The sequence below is a fragment of the Oncorhynchus kisutch genome, linkage group LG4 (genome assembly GCF_002021735.2).
Source record: "Oncorhynchus kisutch isolate 150728-3 linkage group LG4, Okis_V2, whole genome shotgun sequence".
NCBI lineage: Eukaryota > Metazoa > Chordata > Actinopteri > Salmoniformes > Salmonidae > Oncorhynchus > Oncorhynchus kisutch.
In genome coordinates this window covers 65,383,570-65,409,681 of record NC_034177.2, presented here as the reverse complement: position 1 = coordinate 65,409,681, position 26,112 = coordinate 65,383,570, and the positions used below count along the sequence as shown (strand labels likewise).

General features: G+C 41.8%; 1 protein-coding gene and 1 long non-coding RNA gene across 4 annotated transcripts; one reads left to right on the top strand and one right to left on the bottom strand.

Annotated features, from left to right (window-relative positions):
• Positions 1–3,398: 3,398 nt before the first annotated feature.
• Positions 3,399–6,615, bottom strand: LOC116374021 (uncharacterized). The gene is made up of 2 exons (XR_004209828.1): positions 4,858–6,615; positions 3,399–4,130 (listed from the first exon to the last, which is right to left on the bottom strand). It is a non-coding gene; the product is annotated as an uncharacterized LOC116374021 (long non-coding RNA).
• Positions 6,616–7,936: 1,321 nt separating this feature from the next.
• Positions 7,937–25,662, top strand: LOC109888958 (uncharacterized). 3 transcript variants are annotated; one of them, XM_031823413.1, is made up of 18 exons: positions 7,937–8,844; positions 9,003–9,035; positions 9,155–9,327; positions 9,491–9,536; positions 9,630–9,755; positions 9,887–9,991; positions 10,184–10,402; positions 11,097–11,234; positions 11,435–11,542; positions 11,664–11,777; positions 11,894–12,100; positions 12,288–12,428; positions 14,928–15,044; positions 15,165–15,253; positions 16,357–17,008; positions 17,266–19,104; positions 19,475–19,544; positions 24,376–25,662. In XM_031823413.1, the coding sequence occupies exons 1-18, from the start codon at positions 8,389–8,391 to the stop codon at positions 24,381–24,383; spliced, it is 4,641 nt and encodes a 1,546-aa protein (XP_031679273.1). In that variant the 5' UTR covers positions 7,937–8,388; the 3' UTR covers positions 24,384–25,662. The 3 variants fall into 3 exon arrangements, with proteins under 3 accessions (XP_031679273.1, XP_020335694.2, XP_031679272.1); XM_020480105.2 differs by lacking the exon at positions 24,376–25,662 and adding an exon at positions 20,875–22,962; XM_031823412.1 differs by lacking the exons at positions 9,630–9,755; positions 9,887–9,991; positions 24,376–25,662 and adding an exon at positions 20,875–22,962 and having other exon boundaries at positions 8,115–8,844.
• The last annotated feature ends 450 nt before the right edge of the window (positions 25,663–26,112 follow it).

The following is a 26,112-nucleotide window of genomic DNA, read 5'->3' as shown; positions in this document are numbered from 1 at the left end:
TTTGTGAAAAATCTAATAAATATCAATATTCAGGTGGTTTAGGTCTACTAAGGAGAGATGGATTGGGGGTGAGGTCCTGCGATAGACTAGCGTCCTGTCTAGGGGGTATACTTTACATCAAGCTGCCTCACGCTACGGAAACAGGAGGTTGGCTCCTGTCCTATTAGCCGTTCGAGCACACATAAGCCAAGGCTACTTACTGCTTATGCCTACATAGACAAAATATGTGTTTATGAGTTGTGAGTCCCCTTACCATCTCTGCCTAGCTTGTGCACAATACTAAAATGTTAAATTATATTTGATTCCTGGAGCATTTAATATCCTATGCTTATTTGTATGACTTCTTCAAAACTGTCCAGTAACAGCTGCAATAATACATAGCCTCATATCATTCATTTTTAAAGACACAAGTAGGCTAATATGAGATTTAAAATATATGATTACACTGGCAAAATTTGGAATAAGTGGAATAGTAAAATACGTGTGGGGAATAACAGTAGTGTTCTTGCTGACAAGCACAGCAATTACCCTATGTTTTAGCCCAATGACAATTGTTCCACTGATCAGACTAAATAAAGTAAATAGATCAAATCTACTCTAGGCAAGATTACATAGAACTGCCCCTACACCCTAACCAATTAATTGTTATATTCATTGTCTCCCCTCTTGAATCCAACTTACACTTTTAGGTTCACAATCTGTTTGACAAAATTATTTTCATAGTTACAAATAAGGTCACCCTACCAAACTTCTCTGCTAAAACATACTGTAGGTCTGTCTGATGCCTTTTTGTTGTCACTGCCTAAATCCCAATCACCAAATGATGGGACTAATGCAACTGTGGATTAAATAGACTTTAGCGCTACCATGCTGCTCTTTTAACAGTTTTCTAAACTCAGCAGAGAACAATCTCGCTCTGCATTTAGCTCCACTCTAATCTTGAGGGGCGTTTATTTTAAACATGCATCCAATCCCCTTGATCCCTTACATAACTACACCAATCATATGGTTCAATGTGCCGCAGTTCACAATGCTGTGGCAAGACTGGACAATGAGAGGTTCCGCTCGTGATGTTAAATTACAGATGCTCCGATTACAAACCGATTTGGAGCACAGTTGAAAAGTTAACGCACTGACTATACAATGGACTTATTAGAAAAATAAAAGCAGTACTTTTCAATGTGTGAGATATAAGAGTTGTGCCTGGTGACGACCCGTCATTCAGGGCAGGTAGAGCAGAGCTTTCATTGTCTGCTTATATGCCCCTTTTATTTATCATACCGTTCTGACTTGGTGTACAGGGAGAATACTGAATTTAGTTAATGTAATTAGTGTATTGTTTAGTGTTGTGGGTTTGCTGGGATGAATCTAAAAAAGTAAAAAATTGTAGTTTGCCCCACCAAGATTTACATGATAAAATCGCCCCTGCCCGTTGCATCTCGTTTGCTTATTTTTTATACTTTTATTTAACTAGGCAAGTCAGTTAAGAACAAATTCTTATTTACAATGACGGCCTACCAAAATGCCTCCTGTGGGGATGGGGGCTGGGATTTAAAAATAATAATATAAAAAATATAGCACAAAACACACATCAGGACAAGAGAGACCTAAGACAACATTGCATGGTAGAACACAACATGGTATCAAAACAAAACATAGTACAAACTTTATTGGGCACAGACAACAGCACAATGAGCACGGTAGACAACAATACATCACACGAAGCAGCCACAACTGTCAGTAAGTGTCCATGATTGAGTCTTTGAATGAAGAGCTGGAGATGAAAACTGTCCAGTTTGAGTGTTTGTTGCAGCTCGTTCCAGTCGCTAGCTGCAGCGACCTGAAAAGACGAGCGACCCAGGGATGTGTGTGCTTTGGGGACCTTTAACATAATGTGACTGGCAGAACGGGTGTTGAATGTGGAGGATGAGGGCTGCAGTAGATATCTCAGATGGGGGGGAGTGAGGCCTATGAGGGCTTTATAAATAAGCATAAACCAGTGGGTCTTGAAACGGATATAAAGAGATATACAGAGGAGTATAGAGTGCAGTGATGTGTCCTATAAGGCGCATTGGTGGCAAATCTGATGGCCGAATGGTAAAGAACATCTAGCCGCTCGAAAGCACCCTTACCTTCTGATCTATAAAATACGTCTCCGTAATCTAGCATGGGTAGGATGGTCATCTGAATCAGGGTTAGTTTGGCAGCTGGGGTGAAAGAGGAGAGATTACGATAGAGGAAACCAAGTCTACATTTCACTTTAGCCTGCAGCTTAGATATGTGCTGAGAAAGAAAGTGTACCGTCTAGCCATACTCCCAAATACTTGTATGGGGTGACTACCTCAAGCTCTTATAGAGCTAAGTGTTAATTACATAATAAACAGCTGATGAAACTGAGGAGTAATTCTGTCTGTAATTAAGCCGTTTTGTGGGGAAAACTCATTCTGAATGGCTGGACCTGGCTCCTACCACAATGAATCCTACCATTGAACCACCCGATCCTCCTGAGGTGGTTGTACTTGGCTGGCAAAATTTAAAACGCTGTCTGTTTTCAAACTTTGACATTACTTATTCGTTTCTTGGTGATGATGGGTGTGTTCGTAAATTCAATCTGGAGTGCCAGAGTGCGCTCTGGGCGTTTGTAAATTCAGAGCGTTTCGGCTCTCGGAGCATTCAGAGAGCACACTGGACGCTCTGGCCCAGCAGTATATGCAAGCCAAAAAGTTTCAAATTGTCTTACCCGGAACACGTAATTATCATTTTTCACTTGCCTTTTTCAAGTGTGAAATGTCTCTTTTTGTTGTACGCGTGATTTTTTTCATCTGTCCAGTGTCTATTTACAGGCGATTTGAACACTTATAATAATAATTTTTACACCTGTTCAGAGTGCATTTACAGGTGATTAGAACGCTTATGGGCATTTTTACAAGCGTGCATTATACCTGTTCAGGTAAGGAATGGCGTATTTGTAGTTTTTGGATAATTGCCGAAAATAACTTATTTGGTAGCTAACGTCACATTGATTTGTTATGTATTGAAGAAAAAAAGCACAAAGGCTTCATAATTCATTAAGGTATTTTTTTTCTCCATTTCATTAGCTATCCATAATTTTTCCTTGTTTGATGTATCAAGCCAAGTATCAAGTGTGTGAGTGTGTGTGTATATAAATTATGACTCTTTCCATCCACCAGATGGGATAGTTTTTCAAAAAGTACCTATTTTCCCAAAACCCCATTGGTTTGATGAATTAGAGCAATAATAGTCACTATACTTTCCAAACCACAAAGGCTGAATTAAAATGTTTTCTAAAAATGAATTTATAAACTGTTACAGGGGCAGCAGAGGAAGGACCAGGGTGCACAACATTTGAGATAAATAAGCTTCTTGTGCTTATGGAAAATGTTTGGGATATTTTATTTCAGCTCATGAAACCGACACTTTACATATTGCGTTTATATTTTTGTTCAGTGTATATTTACACATCCATGTGAAAATGCGGTGCAAACTGAGATGTCACAACTCAAGTCGGTAATCCAATGTTTTGAAAAAAAGCTGTCTAGCCGTCTGTCCAGTACATAACATGCACATATCTAATTCTAAGGCTACCTCTGCACTGTTTGTCATTGATAGGCTGTACATTTACCTACTTATTCCCCGACATTCTCCAAGTTCTGATTTCTCATTAATTCTCCCTTCCTCCAATGTATTCCATATTGCCCACTTCCTCACCATACAGTAGCAACAAACTATTAGTAACTGTGCTAATTTCATTCATCAACATTTTAAAAAGGGTAGTAGACATTTCCCCAATCATAATCTAGCTCAAAACTAATGAGACTGTTTCAGCATGTAAAAAGTAACAGTACAAAACATACATTATTCTAGCAAACATAAAATAGAGTAGACTGAATAGATATTTAATAAAATGTTTCAAAACAATACATTATACTATAGACCTGCTAAATTACATCCAGCATAAAAAACATTAAACAGAATAAACTAACATAATTATTTATTTATTTCAGATGTAACAAACATTGTATGATTTGGTGAAGGTGTTGTAGAAAGAAGCAGTCTGTTTTCCTCCCCCTCCATCTGTGTTGCTGGTTCAACATAGAATTAGTAGATTCCTGTGAACATCGACATTCATAAACATGTCATTCTGAACAGCAACATCTCCCTAACAAGAATTTAGACCCGTTGACAATTCAACTGAGTCAATATTACTTGTTTAATGTCGTAATTACATTGGTAACCAGTTTTTAATAGCAATAAGGCACTTCAGGGGTTTGTGGTGTATGGACAATATACCACGGCTAAGGGCTTTATCCAGGCACTCCGCATTGTGAATAAGACCTTAGCCGTGGTATATTATCCATATACCACAAACTCCTGAGGTGCCTTATTGCTTAAATATATCTCAGATACATGCGCATGTGAGGTTTCAAATAATAATGTTACTATTACTAGCTTGCTCGCTCCCTGTTTTTCCTGAACATGTTTATCTGATATAGCTAGTTATTGTTCTTCCTTGCTAATCCAAAACAGGCTTTTCTAATCCTCACAAGTCTTCGGATGCTTTACTACATCATCATATTGTGGCTGTAACATGGACAACAACTAGATACACTCTTAGAAAAATGGGTTAACAATGTAGAACCCTCTGTGGAAAGGGTTCTTCAAAAAGTTATCCTATGGGGACAGCTGAATAACTTTAAATTCTAGATTGCACCTTTTTTTCTAAGGGTGTAGGTTTATCAGACATGTTCAGAAAAAGCAGCTCACGTAGCAAGCCAATAAAATACATATTGCATTGGTTCAACCTTGAAATATAGCTAGTCAAGATAGAGATCTTACCTTTCTCTGTAGCAGTTTGCTCTCACCTAGTCTGGACACTGCAATAGCCAGACCTTATTCCCCATTCTTGTATGGTCTAGATTATGCAGGGAGCTAACCTGTTCTCCTAAAACATTAGCTAATAGCTAAATTTGCCAACTTGAGCAAATACATCTCAGCTTGCTAACAAGCAAACCCAACTAATTACACAAATCTACACAAAGTAAACAATTATGTTCTAAACTAATGTTTGTCTCAACCAAATGACAAGTACAAAGAACTATGTTGCTCTGTTCCACAACGTAACAACCATTAACGTTAGTTACAGGCTTGACAGAATACTATTGCTAGCTAGCTAGCCATGCTATTTCAATGAAAATAAGATAGATAGCCAGCGTCAGATTTGTAGTTCTGTGGAAAAAGTCGTTTCAATTTCTTTCTCCATTTTTTTTCTCACCAACGCCTTGCTGCAGCGTTTACATTCTGTAAATGTAATAACAATTTGAGCCATATTTAGAATAATCTCCTCCTCCCTGAGTAAACGATTTACCGCAACAGGCCGGAAGTCAAACTCCCAAAAATTGAGGTGGGAGGGGCTACAATGTGGTACTTTCAGACACATGGGGATGTGCCCGTTACTACACAGGCGTTCTAATCACCTGTAAATGCACACAGAACAGGTGTAATGAACGCGTATAAACATGCCCGTAACAAGCGTCCAAATCAAGACAATTTGAAACTCTTGGCCTTCCATAGTAGGGTTAATCCGAGCGTTCTGACCTCACAACGAGCAGTCAATTACCCAATATAATTGGCTAACAGTTGGCCAGCTTCTTCCAGACACAAATGAGAGAACACCTCACTCTGACCATTTTACTCGTCCTAACTGCTAGTTAGCTCTGGCACACTCAGGCTAAAGTGCTCTGAAATCGGAGTAGATAGCCAGAGCGAATTTACGCACGCACCCATAGCTGGCTTCAAGCGCGCCTTAATTGTGATTGCAAATATTGGCCATAATGTTATTTGACGTGTAGCTTTTGACCCGCAAGGCGAGTCACCCACCCAAATGGCGTTCCGTAAGTAGAACGTCGCGGCCTCGCCCGCGTAACGCAATCTGTGGTTTTCTAGGTTACCCCATTGGCTCTCAGCAAATACATTATTTTTGTAAATTACATTTTAAGCAAAGTAAACCATGTATAAAGATTACTTGTCAACATTGCCTGCTTTCGTGTCCTCACTACTTAGAAAAACGTAATAGGGCTTCCCTCATGCACCTTTTCATGGCGCTATAGCAGCCACATGAGTGAATGCTAGCTAGCTACCATCCCAACCGCAACGTAAACCAAACAAGACCAACAACACAAAATAGACTATTGGGTTACAATAGTGAGTGGTCTTACAAACGAACTATACCAAATAACGTAAATGGCTTAGTTGTGATTAAATGTTTTCCACAAACAGCTACGTGTAGCGTACTTGGACACCGGGTCCCCACATCTCCCACACCGAATAGACTGAAGCAACGGGGCTCTTCTCGCAGGCTCCATTTCCCTACTTGGGAGCATTGCGAACCTTAGGTCGGAACTTTTGACCTGGTTACACGTTCATTGAACATCACAGCAATTTTTCGGCATGTTTTGTTATTACCGTACTCCAAAAAATCTGACGAAGTTGGCTTTTTTACACTGAAGCTGAATTGCTTATTATTACGTGAATATTGTTCCGTACTATGGTTGCCATTTTCACGCTATTCTGAAACTTTGAGGTTTTATTTGACATAACCCTCCAGGCAAGCTTCAATGCCATACAACTCTCCTTCCGTGGCCTCCAATTGCTCTTAAATACAAGTAAAACTAAATGCATGCTCTTCAACCGATCGCTACCTGCACCTACCCGCCTGTCCAACATCACTACTCTGGACGGCTCTGACTTAGAATACGTGGACAACTACAAATACTTAGGTGTCTGGTTAGACTGTAAACTCTCCTTCCAGACCCATATCAAACATCTCCAATCCAAAGTTAAATCTAGAATTGGCTTCCTATTTCGCAACAAAGCATCCTTCACTCATGCTGCCAAACATACCCTTGTAAAACTGACCATCCTACCAATCCTCGACTTTGGCGATGTCATTTACAAAATAGCCTCCAATACCCTACTCAACAAATTGGATGCAGTCTATCACAGTGCAATCCGTTTTATCACCAAAGCCCCATATACTACCCACCATTGCGACCTGTACGCTCTCGTTGGCTGGCCCTCGCTTCATACTCGTCGCCAAACCCACTGGCTCCATGTCATCTACAAGACCCTGCTAGGTAAAGTCCCCCCTTATCTCAGCTCGCTGGTCACCATAGCATCTCCCACCTGTAGCACACGCTCCAGCAGGTATATCTCTCTAGTCACCCCCAAAACCAATTCTTTCTTTGGCCGCCTCTCCTTCCAGTTCTCTGCTGCCAATGACTGGAACGAACTACAAAAATCTCTGAAACTGGAAACACTTATCTCCCTCCCTAGCTTTAAGCACCAACTGTCAGAGCAGCTCACAGATTACTGCACCTGTACATAGCCCACCTATAATTTAGCCCAAACAACTACCTCTTTCCCAACTGTATTTAATTTTAATTAATTTATTTATTTTGCTCCTTTGCACCCCATTATTATTTTTTTTTATTTCTACTTTGCACATTCTTCCATTGCAAAACTACCATTCCAGTATTTTACTTGCTATATTGTATTTACTTTGCCATCATGGCCTTTTTTGCCTTTACCTCCCTTCTCACCTCATTTGCTCACATTGTATATAGACTTGTTTATACTGCATTATTGACTGTATGTTTGTTTTTACTCCATGTGTAACTCTGTGTCGTTTTATCTGTCGAACTGCTTTGCTTTATCTTGGCCAGGTCGCAATTGTAAATGAGAACTTGTTCTCAACTTGCCTACCTGGTTAAATAAAGGTAAAATAAATAAAATAAATAAATAACACCCTCTATTAATTAAATAGGATCTCAATGGTATAAATAATCTCGCTTCGCTTTGGTCGTCACTAGTTCACAAAGCCATACACCCCGCCCATTTCTACAATTTACCTCATTATAATCTGATTTTAAACCAAACCTTAACCATACTGCTAGCCTTATGCCTAAACCCAACATTTAGACCAAAAAGCACGTTTTTGTTTTCATAAATGTTTACCATATAACCATTTTGACTGCGTTATCTAGTGGAAAACTTTCGCCTCTCTGATTTGGCTCTATCTACACCGGATATATGTCACGTCTCCATAGTCATAATATCCGCAACAAGTTCGCAGATGTATAGTATGAGGTTATGAAGCTAGCTAGCTCGCTAACGTAGGATGTTATAGTTGCGATATAACCAGACGTACTTATTAAACCACAAACTGTGAATACGCAATAGTGAATACATGTACCTTCATATATGTATATAGTATGGTAATCTAGCCAGCATTTCAACGTTCGCTTCCCCATTTGAAGAGTTGTTACTGCTAACGTAAGCTTGAGAGCAGCTTTCGTTAAATTTTTCGAAATGGGACGAGGTGGTGGTCGGAAGCGTGGAAAAGGCAATGGACCTCCATTTGATATGGGCCCAAGCGTGCCTGATCCATTTGACATGGGTCCAGGTTGGTGTGGGCCGCCTGGATCTTTTGGTCCTTTTCACGGTGGCCCAGGTCCACATGCTAACTTTATGGGAGATCCAATGATGCACGGCCCCATGCCACCTGATTATCACGGATATGAGCCAGGCTATGGACCAATGGGTCCAGGTGACCCCATGGATGGATGTTTAGATGGGCCACGGATGGATGGACCAGGATTCGGGTATGGTCCAGGTATGCCCCTACCATATGATCCGATGATGTGCAATGGACCCAGACCAATGCCCCCAGGTATCCCACCCCCTGGTATTCCTCCCCTAGATATGCCGCCCATGGTTCCGCCTCCGGTGGACAACCCTGTCTTTCCTTCACCCTGGCAAAGCGAGGTAATCTTATAAAGACAACTTGTTGTGCCTTGTGCATATTGTAAATTCTTAATTTAAACTTGTAAAAAATTAATTTAGTGTTATAGTAACATGACATGGTTTAAATGACTCTAACATGGTTTTAAAGTAATCCCTAACATCAAGTCTGCCTCCTTTAGGCCAACCCTTATGCTGTTCCTCCATCATTGTGGGTAAGTGCCACTGTGTCTGTTCTGTCCTGTCCTGTCATCTCTATGATACAATTTTAATTAAATGTATGTTCTGCTGAGCCTCAACTTCTCACAGGCTCCGTTTCTCTTCCCGACAACAGCCCGTCCCGACAACAGCCTCCCCTCCGACTGAGACGACTGTAGTTCCTTATGTGTGGGGACGCTGCCGGGACTCTGAGGTTCTTCAGCCTGATCCACCCCAGACTGATGAACAGAAGACCAAAGACTCAAAGAAGGACAAAAAAGCAGGACAGAAAAAGAGCTACAATGACAAGTAATGATCATTATGTCAACAATTTGGATGTCATCATCACTTTGGATTAGTGTTTGATTGCATACAGTAGTTTGCTCTTCCATACATGAGATTAGCTGTCATGTATAAGTTCTGCTTATACATGACGCATATATTTTTTCCTCTCAACACTTATAAATCATAGGCCTCCTCCACCTGGAAGATCCAAGGGGGTCATCTCATTCATAGGGGTAAGTCCAAAAGCTGAGAAGCTAGCTTGAAGGGAAGGTTCTTCATCTCCACTAGTAAACATTGCATTCTCAAGTTTTGCTCTCCCCCCACAGCCAACTTATGGCTACATCGAAAGAGACGATCTCAATAAATATTCCTTCACTTTTGATGCTTTTCTCGGAGTCCCCAAGAACATGATACCTGGGGCCAGGGTGCATTTTACAGCCTACAAGGAGAAGGTGGGTCACTTTAGACATTTTTCGCTATATATAGTTATACAGACATTTTAAGGAGTTTGTGAACAATTCGTTTTCATTGTATTTTAAATAATGCATCTTGTTTTTTTCCCCTCTTTGTATAATAAACCCAGGCCGGGGAGTATGCCACTGGTGTGTCTGTACCTCCAGGGGGTACTGAGGAGATTGACTCCACCATTATTGAAGGTTTTGTCTGCAATGTTATCCTGGAGCAGCAGGTGATAGAACTCTGTAGCACACAGGGGGAAAAAGTATTCAGTCATAACTTTATTGAAGTTCTAATCACTGCCATAACTAGATGTTTATTGTAAGGTAACTTGATTATATGCTTGGCTTGCTATGACTAGTATTTGGCTTCTCATTTAAATATGTCCTTGTTGGTATTAACATAATTATGTGCCCCCACACAGCCTGGTGCAAAGCCGAAACCTGGCCAAATTGAGGCCAACATCGACGGCATGTCAAGAGCACTGTTTTACTCGAAGAAGGACTACACCATCACTCTGTTTCAAGGGGACCATGTGATGTTCAACTTGTTGACCGACATAGTTACCCAAAAAATTAGAGCCACTAATATTCGGCCAAAGACACCACAGACTTTTAAGATCACTGGAGAGAAGAGGGAGGTGGTGAGTCTAAAGTCTGAGTGGCATATCTTCATTTTGGTTACAAACTCTGACATAAACTTTGGTCCTGATGAGCTCTACGCCATTTTATTCAGCTCAGTATGACCACACCTGAGTCAACTAATAATCTATTCAAGATCTTCAATTGAGACCACAATTTTTTAAAGACATGCTCCCGTACTTTGGTGACTACTAAGTATTTTTAAACCTCCCACATTGGGTTGGCTGTGTCATTGTATAGTTCTTACATGCATAATCTATGAGCAGAATTACTGTCTCACCTCAATTAGCCACAAAATCCCTAGTTTGAAACAGTTTTGTTGGAAGCTGTTATGTGCCATTTTCCCCCACGTGGCCAGCCCCCTAGAAATTTGAGTTCAACTAATGAGCTTCAGCCTCTCACCATATGAGTGACAGCTAGCAAGATGGACGTGATGCACCCACAGCAGCGCGAGTGCAATGACATGGTGCACATATGTGACATAGTAGACAATTTTCGGGGACCACTTTTGGTTCAAGCGCTACTTTCAGAGTTACTGGCTGAAAAGTATACAAAAGTAACAGAGAAATCCCTTTAAATCAAGTGTGTTGGAGCTGTGCTGGAACAAAATACAGCACACATAGCGGCTCTATGGGACCAGAGTAGGCCATCCCTACTGTAGCTAGTTGTTGATATATTTTTTGTACTCTCCACCAGGGTGTTATAAAGAGCGTAAAGTGTGATTCTGGTACCATCATGGCAGCGAACCAGAACAACCTGCCCTTTGAAACCACTGAGAACATGAGTCTAACTGAGTTCACCATTATGGATGAGGTGGACTTTACAGTTGTCACAGTGAGTATCGTGTCTTTCCCATCCACATAATTCAGTGGCAAATTGAGTTTGTTGACACTGAATGATGATCAGTTTGTACCTGGGAGTGATGTTTGGACCCTCTGTGCCGGTTCTGGTCCTAAGTATAGCAATGTTGTTGAAATTATTTGTTGATTGATTTATACATTTGACGTTAACATAATGTCATTTGTTTTCATTAGATCAAAAATAAGGAGAAGGCCATCAGAGTAAGGAAGCTGAAAGAGTGCTCAGTGACACTGGAAGAAACCATGGAGAAGATAGTTGAAGACCCTGCAGGAAATGAGAAGGTGGGGCACAGTTCAGTGCAAATTATGATAGGTGCCAACTGGTGGAAAATCTCCTGTCATTCAGAGTGTAGTACTCTCATCTGTGACATACCCAGTAATGTCCTTATTACTGTGTCTCCAGTGGAAGCCAGTGGCCCCAGTGGAGGAGGTGTTGCTCCAGAGGACTGTGGTGTTTGAGGACATTAGCGCTGCGCAGCATGCAGGAACGGTCATTAAGGTCTCCAAAAAGCAGCAGGTACGTGTGGTACTGAAAGAATGTACAAATCAAATATTATTGTTGTGTTCTTGTTGGGAAAAGTTTGGGTGGTCAAATAATGTATTTTAGAATGTGTTATCTCATTTTCCTTCCAGGAGCAGGGCCTTTTGGAGGCATTGGTGGGTGGCACACAGAAGCAGCTATTGTTTGGAGCAGCTGACGTTCTGACTGAAGCCACCATGTGTGACGGAGACAAGGTTCACTTTAACATCTCCACCAATCGTGAGACTAAGGAGGAGCGTGCCATCAACGTGGAGATTCTCTCAGAGACGTTTGAGGAGTCAACAGAGCAACGCAGAACCGTAAGATCACTTTTAGAATGTGGTACAGGATGCCATTAAGTCGGAGTCTAGCTAGGTTTTTCCACTTGATGTATGACAACTTTACACACTGAAGAAAGGTGGGATGTTTTATGTAATGGAATTTTTATAAAAAATGCCTTTAATATTCTTTGCACAGCATGTCTAAGTGAAGTGTTTTCCCCTCTAGGGTGAGGTGGTGCAAGCTGGGGATCTGTCTGGGACCATTAAATGCCATCAGAGCACCCAGCTGCTGTTCTTCCATTTGACCGAGGTCATGGAGGAGAAGAAATTGAACATCTCGGAGAAGGTGAAGTTCAGTGTCATTTCGGTGAGTCCCCATGGTGCTATGATCCGATTGGCACGTCAAAATTCATATCAATTGGTATTCAGTGCCCTCTGTAAGTGTTCACACCCCTTGACTTGTTCCACATTTTGTTGTGTTACAGCCTGAATTTAAAATGGATTAAATGGAGATGTTTTGTCACTGGCTTACACACAATACCCCATAATGTCAAAGTGGAATTATGTTTTTTTTTTTTTATGTTACGTATGAATTATAAATGAAAAGCTGAAATGTCTTGAGTCAATAAGTATTCAACCCCTTTGTTATGGTAAGCCTAAATAATTTCAGGAGTAAACATTTGCTTAGAAAGGCTCATAATAAGTTACAAGGACTCATTCTGTATGCAGTAATAGTGTTTAACATAATTTTTTAATTACTACCTCATCTCTGTCCCCCACACATTTAATTTGTGTGCAATTTGCCAGCAGCATACTACCCTGCACTACCACCCTGCATTCCACTGCTGGCTTGCTTCTGAAGCTAAGCAGGGTTGGTCCTGGTCAGCCGCTGGATGGGAGACCAGATGCTGCTCAAAGTGATGTTGGAGGGCCAGTAGGAGGCACCCTTTCCTCTAGTCTAAAAAAAAAAAAAATATCCCAATGCCCCAGGGCAGTGATTGGGGACATTGCCCTGTGTAATGCTGTCTTTCAGATGGGAAGTTAAATGGGTGTCCTGACTCTCTGTGGTCACTAAAGATCCCATGGCACTTATCGTAAGAGTAGGGGTGTTAACCCCGGTGTCCTGGCTAAATTCCCAATCTGGTCTTCATACTATACCATCATGGCCACCTAATCATCCCCAGCTTACAATTGGCTGATTCACCCCCCTCCTCTCCCCTGTAACTACTCCCCAGGTCGTTTCTGTAAATGAGAACGTGTTCTCAGTCAACTTACCTGGTAAAATAAGGGTAAAATAAACACATACAATTATCTGTAAGTTCCTTCAGTCAAGCAGTGAATTTCAAACACAGATTCAACCACAAAGACCAGGGAGGTTTTCCAATACCTTGCAGAGAAGGGGACCTATTGGTAGATGGTGATCATGGTGAAGTTATTAATTACACTTTGGATGGTGTATCAATACACCCAGTCACTAAAAGATACAGGCGAGGAAACCGCTCAGGGATTTCACAATGAGGCCAATGGTGACTTTAAAACAGTTTAATGGCTGCTCCAGAGTCCAATGGTGGCGAGCTTTACACCACTCCAGCCGACGCTTGACATTGCGCTTGTGTGCGGCTTAGGCTTGTGTGCAGCTCCTCGGCCATGGAAACTCATTTCATGAAGCGCTGACGAACAGTTGTTGTGCTGACGTTGTTTCTAGAGGCAGTTTGGAACTCTGTAGAGAGTGTTGCAATTCACAATAACAAAACTTAAAAGTAGACCAGGGCAGCTCCAGCAGGGAATACACTTGACAAACTGACTTGCTGGAAAGGTGGTATTTTATGACAGTGCCACATTGAAAGTCACTGAGCTCTTCAGTAAGGCCATTCTTCTGCCAGTGTTTGTCTATGGAGATTGCATGGCTGAATGCTCAATTGTATACACCCGTCAGCAATGGGCGTGGCTGAAATAGCAGAATCCACTAATTTGAAGGGGTTTCCACATACTTTTATATATAATGTATATTAGTGTTTTAATCTTCATTGGTCTTATACAAATGTTCAATATTTTTCTTCCATTCTGACATTAGAGTATTTTATGTAGATTGTAAAAAAAGGGGAAAAAAGACAATTAAATTCATTTTAATCTCACCTTGTAACACAACAAAATGTGAAATATGTCAAGGGGTGTGAATACTTTCTGAAGGCATGGTACATCCAACTAGCTATTTCAAATCAAATTTTATTTGTCACTTATGCCGAATACAACCTTACCGTGAAATGCTTACTTTACAAGTCATTAACCAACAATGCAGTTCAAGAAATAGAGTTAAGAAAATATTTACTAAATAAAAGTAACACAAAATAACAATAACGAGGCTATATACAGGGGGTACCGGTACCGAGTCAATGTGCGGAGGTACAAGTTAGTCGATGTAATTTGTACATGTAGGTACGGGTAAGATGACTATGCATAGATAATAAACGGCGAGTAGCAGCAGTGTAAAAACAAAGGGGGGGTATGGCAACTGCTGAGCAGTTGCCATACCAGGCAGTGATGCAACCGGTCAGGATGCTCTTGATGGTGCAGCTGTAGAACTTTTTGAGGATCTGGGGACCCATGTCAAATCTTTTTAGTCTCCTGCCCTCTTCACGACTGTCTTGGTGTGTTTGGACCATGATAGTTTGTTGGTGATTTTGACACCAAGGAACTTGAAACTCTCGACCTGCTCCACTACAGCCCCGTTGATGTTAATGGGGGCCTGTTCGGCCTGCCTTTTCCTGTAGTCCACGATCAGCTCCTTTGTCTTGCTCATATTTTTGTTTTATTCATATTTGTATTATTTTTATGTTTTTCTTTAACTCTTTCAATTTTCTCCTAGCTTGAAACCGCTGAAGGAGGCAACCAAGCGATTAGGATCAAACGCCTTACCGACAGTGTTCTTACCCCTGTTCTTACCGCTGTGCCCAAGCTAAGAGGCGTGGCGGCAAAAGAAAAGGTTGGTTTATGATGGAACAAAGGCCAGTGACTTTGGGGGATGTCATATTCACTTAAGGGATAGACATGTGGCTGTCAATGTTGTCTTTAACTGTCTATTTCCTATTATTGTCTATTACAGAAGAAGATGACCATCAAACTGATGAGAGACCCAAATGACCTCATCAAGGGCACAGGTGTCAAAGTAGAGAACAAAGATGATGATCCCACGTGAGTTTGATTGTAATTAGTAGTAGTATTGGTTCCAACATGAAGTCAAGGTAAAGTATCATTGTGTGATGATTTTGGATGTCATTTGTTGGCACAGCCACAACTACCCTGAAATCTAAAAATGTATCCCCTAGAGTCGATGTCCTCGCCCCTGTGGAAATAGAATTAGCATAATAATTTTAAAAAGCCCTATCAAAATCCGTCAGTTTAAGTTTCCACCACACAGTTGAAGTTTTTTGCATGGAATGCGTCTCAATCCACTGCATCCGCCGATGTCGCCCTTCCGCATCAGCAGTGAAAGATGGCAGTGCTGGAGGGATGATAGTCAGACCATGAGGCATCCCGAAAATCGGTCTTCTCACACAAACATCTGTAGCGTTCGAACAGTTTGGCCCGCAAACTATTATGACTCCTTTTTGGCCTCACAAACACGATGGTGTTCTCTGTTTTGCTCTACGACCCCAAAAGCGTCACGGGACTCTGTCTGAACCGTTTGGGCTACACACTAATATGAACCCTCTGTGGAAAGGTGAGTCTCTCACGAACACTTATGTCGTTTGTTTTGCTCTAGGATGCTCACAAGACTTGTCTGAAGGTAGCTAGGTACCAGTTTTATAAAAAATAATGGAAGTATATATGTAGTTAGTTTAGTGCCTAAAATAAGGGGTTAAATCAGTGTTTCCCAAAGTCAAGCCTCAGGACCCCGAGGGGTGCACTTTTTTTTTTTTAAGCTTTAATTATTTGAATCAGCAATATCAGATATAGGATAGACACTTCAGAACAAACTTCCTTTTAGATTATTTGGGGGGGACTATCTGCTTGTCCATGTATGAAGCTTATAATGTTTTTCCATGGGCTAATAGCAGTAAGGCCAAATTCAATTTTTAATATTTCTTTTAATATATATTTTTCTGATACCTTAAGGGGTCCTAAAACTCTAAATCAAATAGCTAAATTATCCTTGGTTTGACCACCTTTAATAAACAATTCCATATGTTAGCATAGTAGGACCCCCCTACCCCCTCCCACACCCCCACCCGCTTAGACTCCAGATGGTTAAGAGATGTGCTCGAAGTCATTTCCCTCATTCTTTTGTGCACCAGCAACGACAAACCTGCCTCGGAGAAGTCAATCAAGATGAAATCAGTCATAAAAATTCTGGGGTCAAAACCTGCTGGTTCTGGATCTGGTGGCAAAGACTCCGACACCAGCCTAGACCAGTTTGGCCGGGTGAAGAAAAGGCGGAGCACAAGCAGGGAGCGCAAAGAGCAAGGTGGTAGATGCAAGTACGGGCGCAGTCGCAGCAGGAGCCGGGGCAGGGAGAGGAACAGGAGACGAAGCCACAGTCTGGAGAGAAAAGATTACAACCAAAGGAGCGGCAGCAAAAAGAGAACTTCCTCGAAAAGGAGCCGCAGCAAGGAGCGAGATGGAAGTAGTCAGAGGAGCTCCAAGAATGGTTCAAGCTCAGTAAGTAGATCTCCAGATAGAATGAATGATGAGCTAGAAAGAAAGAAGAGGGAACTAGAGGAGCTCAATGAGTTGATATACCGCAAGAGAGCCATAGTTGCCATGGAGAAACATGGTGGAGTTCCCAATTTCTTCTCAGAAGTGAAGCCTATGGAGAAGACCTGCTTTGACTACCATCATGGAATGGCAGAGCTTCCTACACAACCTAAACCACCCACTGACATCAAACCCAAGTCCATTCTGAAGAAACGCTCAGACCATGTCGCAGGTCCACTTTTCCCAATGCAGGTCAGTTGTAATTTTTAAACGTTTCAATCATGTAGATAATCGTTTGTTCACTCTCAATAATTTTTAAGAGCTGGTTATATTTCATTAGAATAGTCTACTGTGCGCCGGTGCTTTTTTTAGTTATCATATATTGGTAAAAGAAACATATTAAATCATCAGCCTGATGAGCAATTTGTGAAATCAAATCATTTTGTATGAAGTGGGGGGGGGGGGGGGGGGGGGAGTCCAATTATAAATGTTTTGTTTATTCTCTCCAGACTGAACTCCCTAAAGCTCAACCTCTTGATCAAAGGCTTGTGGAACAATACGGTTATGACGTTGAGACGCCCTATAAACCACACTCTGCCCAACCACCCTACACCCAAACATCCAGTCAGAAGTGCTATTATGAACGTTCACTTGCTGGGCATCCTGTTCCTGACTTATCTGCCAAATATGATCCATATGAGCAGACTTCTAGAGAGCACCTGTCGCAACCTTCTCCAGTTCGCCAAACACCTCTTGACCCTTATTCTTCAAATCGACCTCCCATTCGAGAGTCTCAGGAAAAGAACTCTAACCTGAACACCCAGCTCGCCCGTTTCCTCAACACCCTCAACAAAGGTGTGGATGCCGGTCTGCTGTCAGCTATGGTTAAGGAGTCTCAAGAGGAGATTGCTGGTATTCAGGAAGATAGTTCCATACTTCAAAAGCCTTATTGCGAGTTGCTTGACCGTGGGGATGAAGATCAGTACAGAGATGAGCCCTGTACAGAGGAAGAGCCAGAGTGCCCACGCAGGGGTATCATCGGGGAGCGAGTGAAGAACTCTGACGACTATGATATCTCCAGAAATGAAGACCGGCTGCTGCCTCACGAGAGAGCAATCCAGGAAGGTGGTGGCTTTCCCGGAATTCTTGGAATGATGTCCCACAGCCAGCTATTGAGAGAATCTGAACGTGTGGAAGAAGAGGACTTCCTCTATGGGGGTAAAGCCCCTGCAGCGAATGAGAAAGAGCACTGTGAGATACCTGGGCGGTCAGACAGGTACAGGGATAACAAGAGGTCTTGCTCAGCTAGAGTCCCGGTGGAGGAGACCAGGGAGCAGGATAGTCGGGAAAAGAAGCAGCACTTCGGCAAGATCAGGAGCCTGCTCCAGGCCATCGGCTTGAATCTGGACACCTCAGAGGTCACCAAGCTGGCAGACAGGACCCAGGAGCGCCTCTACGGGACAAAGTCATCCAAACACTCATCCTCAGAGAGAGAGACGAAGCACTCATCTAGGCGGGGAGATCGGCACCGCACCACCGACGACTCTGATTCTAAACACTTCCGGTCAGCCTCGCCATTCAGGTCTTCCCAGCGGGAGGTGTACCTCAGCCCCCAAGACACCTCGGAATATGGAGGTTTCCTTGACCCGGAAGAGGAGGCGGCCTTAGAGAGGGCCAGGCAGATGCAGAGCCTCACCAGGACAGTGAGCGTCTTGCCCCCCACCCCCTCCTCACAGCCTGGCACCTCCTATTCCACCACACTGTGGAACTGTCCTGAGAAGACCCAGCCCATCGCGCCTAAGAGTTGGCATAGCAAGGGTTGTAGTACCAACTATCTCTCATCACTGCCACCCGGTTCCTCAGGTCCCCCCGAACAGATTTCCCCAGTTTCATCCATGACAAACACGCCTGATGTTCCAGTTGGTCAACAAGCAGCCGGGTTATATACTTTTACTTCACCTATGGGACAATCCCTTGACCTACTCACTGCCTTGCCCTCCTCCACTTATGGGCAGCCTAGTTCCCCCATGATACCGTTTGCAAAGACTCAGTTCACACAACAATTAAATATATTGAATCAAGTGACTATATCAAATCCTACAAGGGATGTCTTGAGTCAAATCCTCCAAGTCACCAACCAGTCTAGATGCCTCAAGGTGATTGAAACAGTCAAAAGTGTGTCTGGTGCACAGCAGGATTCACCAAGACAAAATATCACCATACCTCTCCAGATCAAAACACAAAGCCCTGATTCTGCAGGTGGAAAGCCCTCTCCTCCCCCTCAATCACCAGAGACTCGGGGTCCACCAGTGACAGAAGACGATATCAAGGCCAAACAGAAGAAAAGGGTATGTTGTGTTTTTTTTCATTCCGTGTGTTGAAGTTAGGAAACATTTTACCTGTCTGATTGTGTTACATTTGTGTATGATATACACGCCACACCTTCAGTCCTTGGTGTTGTTTACATTTAAATTACAGTATAGGCCTACAGTATAGGGCAGTTATCAGGAATTTACAATTACACACAACATAAGTACTCTTGGGAAAAGTGCAGTGTGTACAGAATTTTTGTAGTCCCAAATCTATTAAATTGCTTCTGATATGTTCTGGTTTTAGTGCACGCTGGCAAGTCAGTCCCAATCTGCTTAATTTAGGAGTTGACTGTATATACATTGGATAGACTTTGTGTGTGTGTCTCAATTTGTCACTGTTTTGTAGCTGGAGCAGTTTAACCTGCGGATGAGACAGAAGAATCAGGAGAGGAAGAACACTAGGATAAGCACAACAGGTACCAGATAACCCCTTAGAGTAAGGTTGAAACATAGCAATATGGCCAGCCACAAATTGTAGCTTAGGTTAAGATTAGGTGATGCCAGAATAAGTCAAGAGCTGTACATACCTGGCACTCAACACAAATTAAAGTATAGGATGAGATGATACCATAGGTGTCAAGAGACGGATATGGAGGAAATATAGGTAGGTTTGAGTTTTACTTGCTCTTATTACAGCCATAGTTAATCAGGTTTAAGTGATATCTTAGATTGCTTTAGCTATGATATTTAATGTAACGTAAATATTACATTTTTATTATTGTGTTAGGGCTTGGTCTCGGTCAAAGTTTAGGTTACATTTTATTTCATGTCTACCACATTGCTTCACAAAGCATAGCCTTGTGTCTTGGAAGACCACACCAATGCCTGTTTATTAGCTTTGATAGCCCTGGCCTTGTAACAATTGACCAGTTTGGTGCTTGCATTACACAATTTTAAGACAAGTATGTCCTAGTAAGAAAGTGCCCATGCTTGGTTTATGCTCACATAGAAGCATTTAAATATATATTTATCTTCCACTGTGCATGCAATACAATATTTTGATGAAAACATGTATTTCCCTCTGTGCGTGCAATACAATTTATGAACATAGTGGTCTTCAAGTGCTTTTGCACAGACAAACTAATAATAACAGAAACAATAGACTGACATAGACTCCCATGTTCCTTTAATCTGGACAGGATTTGCTCTCAATACAGATATTCATGTTAGCTAGCTTTAACATGTAATGTTTTCTCCAACAGCTGAAGGTAAGTATTTTAGCAGACTTTGCATCAATAGGTCTTCAGCTGTTGAATTGTATTTTTGTTTGTGTAGTACAATACTTCAATACTTTTAGGACTTTTTTAGAATTATTATACGTTTCTTGATTAGGGAATCTCTACTGCTAGGGAGAATTTTACCTGAATAGGGGACTTGTTAGTGTTGTTTTCACTCCAAAACAGGGATAAACGTTGTCAATCTGACGACTAGCTAAGGCCTGCACAATGAGGGTGTGGTCTGGTAGTACTACACAAACACGATCAAGCTAGGTCAGTTAGTGTGTAAGGTGTCTTTAGTGTCAAATATTTCTCTGTTATAGCACGAGACTAAGTTAACTAACTGCTGGAGGACGTAGTTTTGAGTGTCAGCTCAGTCAGTTCTGGGCCAAAGGTGGAAGAAAAACAGCCAGCCTGCAGAGACCCAAGAGCTGGAGCACAGGTCAATCCTCGCAGTAACGTCAACCTAGCAGAGCCCCTGTGAAGCTAACCCATACATTTACCCTGTCTCATTATTGCATTTTTACAGGAAAAGTTCCCAAAGTTACCTATGCCAACACTGAGCCTAGGAACGTGTGGATCTGTGGACACTCGCTTGTATATTGGGCAGAGATGAGGGCCAAGTCGCCTGAGATTGGCATGCAGTTGGGCATGGACCCCAGCAGTGTGCGGGTGTGGTGGAAGGGCACACAGGGCATGACGTGGGCCCAGCTGCTTCCCCAGTTAGACCAGCTGAAGATCAAGTGGCCCAAACCGGACGTGGTCATCCTGCACCTGGGTGGGAACGATCTGGGTACCCAAAGCCCTGAGGCCCTTATGTCGTCTGTGAAGAAGGACCTGACCTCCGTGAGGAGCATTTTCCCACAATGCCGGTTAGTCTGGTCCGACATCTTGCCCCGGATGTCGTGGAGGCAAACGGAGGACAGCGAAGCAGTGGACAATTTTAGGGCTGCCATCAACAGAAGAGTTCACGCCATCATTGCGGAGCTAGGTGGCACTGCTCTGACCCATGAAAACATCACGTGTTGCTCAGACGCAGGCCTGTACAGGCCAGATGGGGTTCATCTGTCTGGTAAAGGTATTGATACTTTCAACTTGAACCTACAGGACTTTTTGGAGAAGTGGGAGACCGAGGCAAACAATGTTCCTGAGATTACTTAAGAAATGACCAATTAATGTTTTTTTTTTAGGGTGGGGGTATTTTCATATCTCTATTGTAATCGTTTCCTCTCTGTGCTGGATACCAACCTAAGGGTTGATTTAGATGTAATGTAACTGCATTGCAAATAATACATTCTGTTATCGGTGTATCCAGTTTGATTAAATGCTGTATGTAATCTTACTTTTTTTAGTTTTAGCATATTGATGATTAGCATGTTCTGTTTATCCACTAAGTGTCAGACTTTTACTTATTGTATACATTTTGTTGGCCACCCAAAAAATAAACTAGACAATTGGGAAATATCGTGTTCCTGGCATTTTCATTCTGCTCCAAGTCCTTTGAGGATAGGTAGGGTAGCCTAGTGGTTAGAGTGTTGGACTAGTAACCGGAAGGTTGCAAGTTCAAACCCCCGAGCTGACAAGGTACAAATCTATCGTTCTGCCCCTGAACAGGCAGTTAACCCACTGTTCCTAGGCCGTCATTGAAAATAAGAATTTGTTCTTAACGGACTTGCCTAGTTAAATAAAGGTAAAATAAAATTTAAAAAAATATGAAACTGCTGCTTGAATGCCTCTTATTAGGTAGTGCCTGTAAATGATGGCGGTGAAAGTGTGCCAAAAGGATACCAGAGAACTAAGGAAAAGTCTTCAGTTTAGTGGAAGCTCTTACATAGTCTCTGTCTTGTCTAAACATATACTCACTCGATTTCTAAGTTCATTTCTGAAGAAGATGTTATTGTCCAAAGTGTACACGTCCAACCGAAATTCTACACGTAAACAAGGTTTATTTGTACACTGCTGCTAAAGCTTTTCTAGTGTAGTAGTTAGCTAGCAGATTATTGGCCACTCCAAGGTTCTCTTATGTATTAGAATTCCTTTTATTTCTAAATTGTCCATTTGAGTTTTTTCCCCCACTGCTTCCAAGCTGTTAGGTTGTCTGTGGCTGACCAGCGGTATGCTTTTTCCTCCAATCTATCCAGGAGTCTCTTTACTCCTTTCCTAGGATGACCTCAGGACTAGGTTTTGAACATCCAACAAGAGCAAACATGAAGTACATTTTACATTTGAGACATCTTTGGAAATGATACAGCATTCTGCATCATCAATAAAAGATCTGTGAAATCAAGTGTTAATGTACAGTGTACCATATTGTAGTATCATATTTTGTAGTTATGTCACCATTATTTTGTTAAGTGTATTGTGTTTTTGTATCCATTTGATTAAAAAAATTTAAGTCTGTTCCATAGGTGACATTGAGGTGTGCATGTTATGACATATGACATTGTGTGCTTGTTGAGAGGAAAGATACGTAGCGGACAGAGTATCAAGAATAATGAAAATGCATCCACTTTGTCTTTCAGAACTGTAAAAAAAAAAAGTTTGACCGGGGTGTGTTTTTTGTGGATAGTCTCTGTTTGAAATGTTTCTTAAAATAAATGTACACCGCTGCCATAAGGATTGTTACTAAACTTACTGGTATTCCTATCTTTTCACTCTTAAAATATCATTATGGTGTGACGAACACCAGCCTATTATGAAGATTTGACTTGTGTCTATAATTTTACATTAGATTGAAAGGCTACCAAAATGTATACCATATTGGTATGCACTACTTAGACCCAAGCTTTTGATGCAACACACATTTTCAGTATAGCCATGCTAATAAATTGTTGAACATAACTCAAATGAATTGCAATTTAAATGGACATGGCTAAAGCTGCTCGTCTGAATTCAACTAGGCAGACAAAAGTAAGCTGATGATTACACAAAAGACAACTCAAAACCAGTGCTTTCAGAAATGTTAAGCCTTCACAGACTCGAGGCGCATTCCTCTACCCAGCTGTTACTGCAGCATGCCAGATATTACAAAGCCTGGATGGGTATTTTCTGTATCAGCTAATCACAGAGATGCATTCCTATGCTGAGACGTTGCTGACGCCTGACACATCTTACTACACCTGGATAGGTATTTAAAGTACCAGCTAAACCAGTGTTTCCTAATCCTGGTCCTCGAGGACCCCTAGCAGTGCACATTTTCATTGTAACCCTGGACAAGCACACCTGATATAAAATGGTCAACTAACCATCAAGCCCTCGATGAGCTGAATGAGGTGTGTTTGTACAGGGCTACAATAACAATGTGTACTGTTGGGGGACCAGGGTTATATAGCAATTTGTCAGTCGATGATAGTCGATGACGTGGCACGCAACCATTAGTTGTTACGTTGCTTCGCCTCGTATGTTATGCTGCGTTCACATCACAGGAGGTTGGTGGCACCTTAATTGGGGAGGACGGGCTTGTGGTAATGGCTGTAGCGGAATCGGTGGAATGGTATCAAACACATGGTGTGATGCCAAATATATTTTATTTTTGAGATTCTTCAAAGTAGCCACCCTTTGCTTTGATGACAGCTTTGCACACTTGGTATTCTCTCAACCAGCTTCAAGGGGTAGTCACCTAGAATCCATTTCAGTTAACAGGTGTGCCTTGTTAAAAGTTAAAAGTCTTTCCTCCTTAATGCGTTTGAGACAATCAGTTGTGTTGTGACAAGACTGTGTGAATTAGGCCTTCATGGTCGAATTGCTGCAAAGAAACAACTACTAAAGGACACCAATAATAATAAGATACTTGATTGGGCCAAATTTTAGATTTTTGCTTAAACCACCGTGTCTTTGTGAGGCGCAGAGTAGGTGAACGGATGATCTCCGCATATGTGGTTCCCACTGTGAAGCAATGAGGAGATGAATGTGTGGGGGTGCTTTGCTGGTGACACTGTGATTTATTTAGAATTAAAGGCACACATTCTGCAGTGATACGCCATCCCATCTAGTCTGTACTTAATTGGGACTATCATTTGTTTTTCAACAGGACAATGACCCAACACACCTCCAGGCTGTGTAAGGACTATTTGACCAAGAAGGAGAGTGATGGAGTGCTGCATCATATGACCTGGCCTCCACAATCACACAACCTCAACCCAGTTGAGATGGTTTGGGATGAGTTGGACCACAGAGTGAAGGAAAAGCAGCCAACAAGTGCTCAGCATATGTTGGAACTCCTTCAAGAACTCCTTGGCAATCATGAAGTGGCGCAGCGGACTATGGCACTGCATCTCAGTGCTAGAGGCTTCACCTCAGACACCCTGGTTTGAATCCAGGCAGTATCACAACCGGCCATGATTGGGAGTCCCATAGGGTGGCGAATAATTGCCGCAGCGTCGTCCGGATTTGGCCGGTGTAGGTCATCAATGTGAATAAGAATTTGTTCTGAACTGACTTGCCTCGTTAATGAGTATGATAAAGGTTAAAGTCAAAGGGTTGCTACTTTGAAGGGTTTAACACTTTCTTGGTTACTACATGATTCCCTGTGTGTTAGTTTTGTCTTCACTATTATTCTACAATGTAGAAAATAGTAAAAATAAAGAATGAGTAGGTGTGTAAACTTTTGAGTGGTTGTTAAAGGAATTTAACAATTCCTATATGTGTTAACCAATTCAATTTAAATCACTGTCTGTTTCTAAGAATTTGTAAGATCCGTATTTGCATAAAATGGACAGAGACCAATCTACCAAAATTAGCCAATAGCATTTATTCTCGAGAATGCTGGTCATAATACAATGTACATTGGTTTTACATACCATACATTTCGTCATAGCGTCTTGAAGGCTCCTCCTACACTCCGACAAGGAAAAAGCTACTTCTAAAGTTCATTCCAACCCACTAGCGCACATACATGACACACTATATCTGGCTTAACTCCTGAAGTCTCACCATAGTGTATTACCACTTAGCAGACAGTTCCAGTCCCCCCCAGATACGGAAAACCTGGAGGGGCTCTCACTGTCTTATTTTATGTCCACAGAGTTATAGCCGGGTCGGTTCAAACATAGGTTAAGGATCCTCTTTGTTTTCGTTAAACACACACACATGCATTCCTCTCTTCCCCCCTCCAACCGAGTTGGAGCTGTGTTTATTCTTTTTAATTACTCCTTGTTCATGCTACATAACCTCTAATCCCTAATGTTTAAGTTTCTGAGTAGAATTATTTAAACATTTATCTTAAACCTTGATAAAATATCTTAACACTGGTACTGTGTGTATTTATATATATATAGTTTACATACACTTCGGTTGGAGTCATTAAAACTCATTTTTCAACCACTCCACAAATTTCTTGTTATCAAACTATAGTTTTGGCAAGTCGGTTAGGACATCTACTTTGTGCATGACACAAGTCATTTTTCCAACAATTGTTTACAGACAGATTATTTCACTTATAATTTACTGTATCACAATTCCAGTGGGTCAGAAGTTTACATACACTAAGTTGACTGTGCCTTTAAACAGCTTGGAAAATTCCCAAAAATAATGGCATGGCGTTAGAAGCTTCTGATAGGCTAATTGACATAATTTCAGTCAATTGGAGGTGTACCTGTGGCTGTATTTCAAGGCCTACCATCAAACTCAGTGCCTCTTTGCTTGACCACATGGGAAAATCCAAAGAAATCTGCCAAGATTTCAGAAAAAAAAATTGTAGACTTACACAAGTCTGTTCTATCCTTGGGAGCAATTTCCAAATGCCTGATGGTACCACGTTCATCTGTAC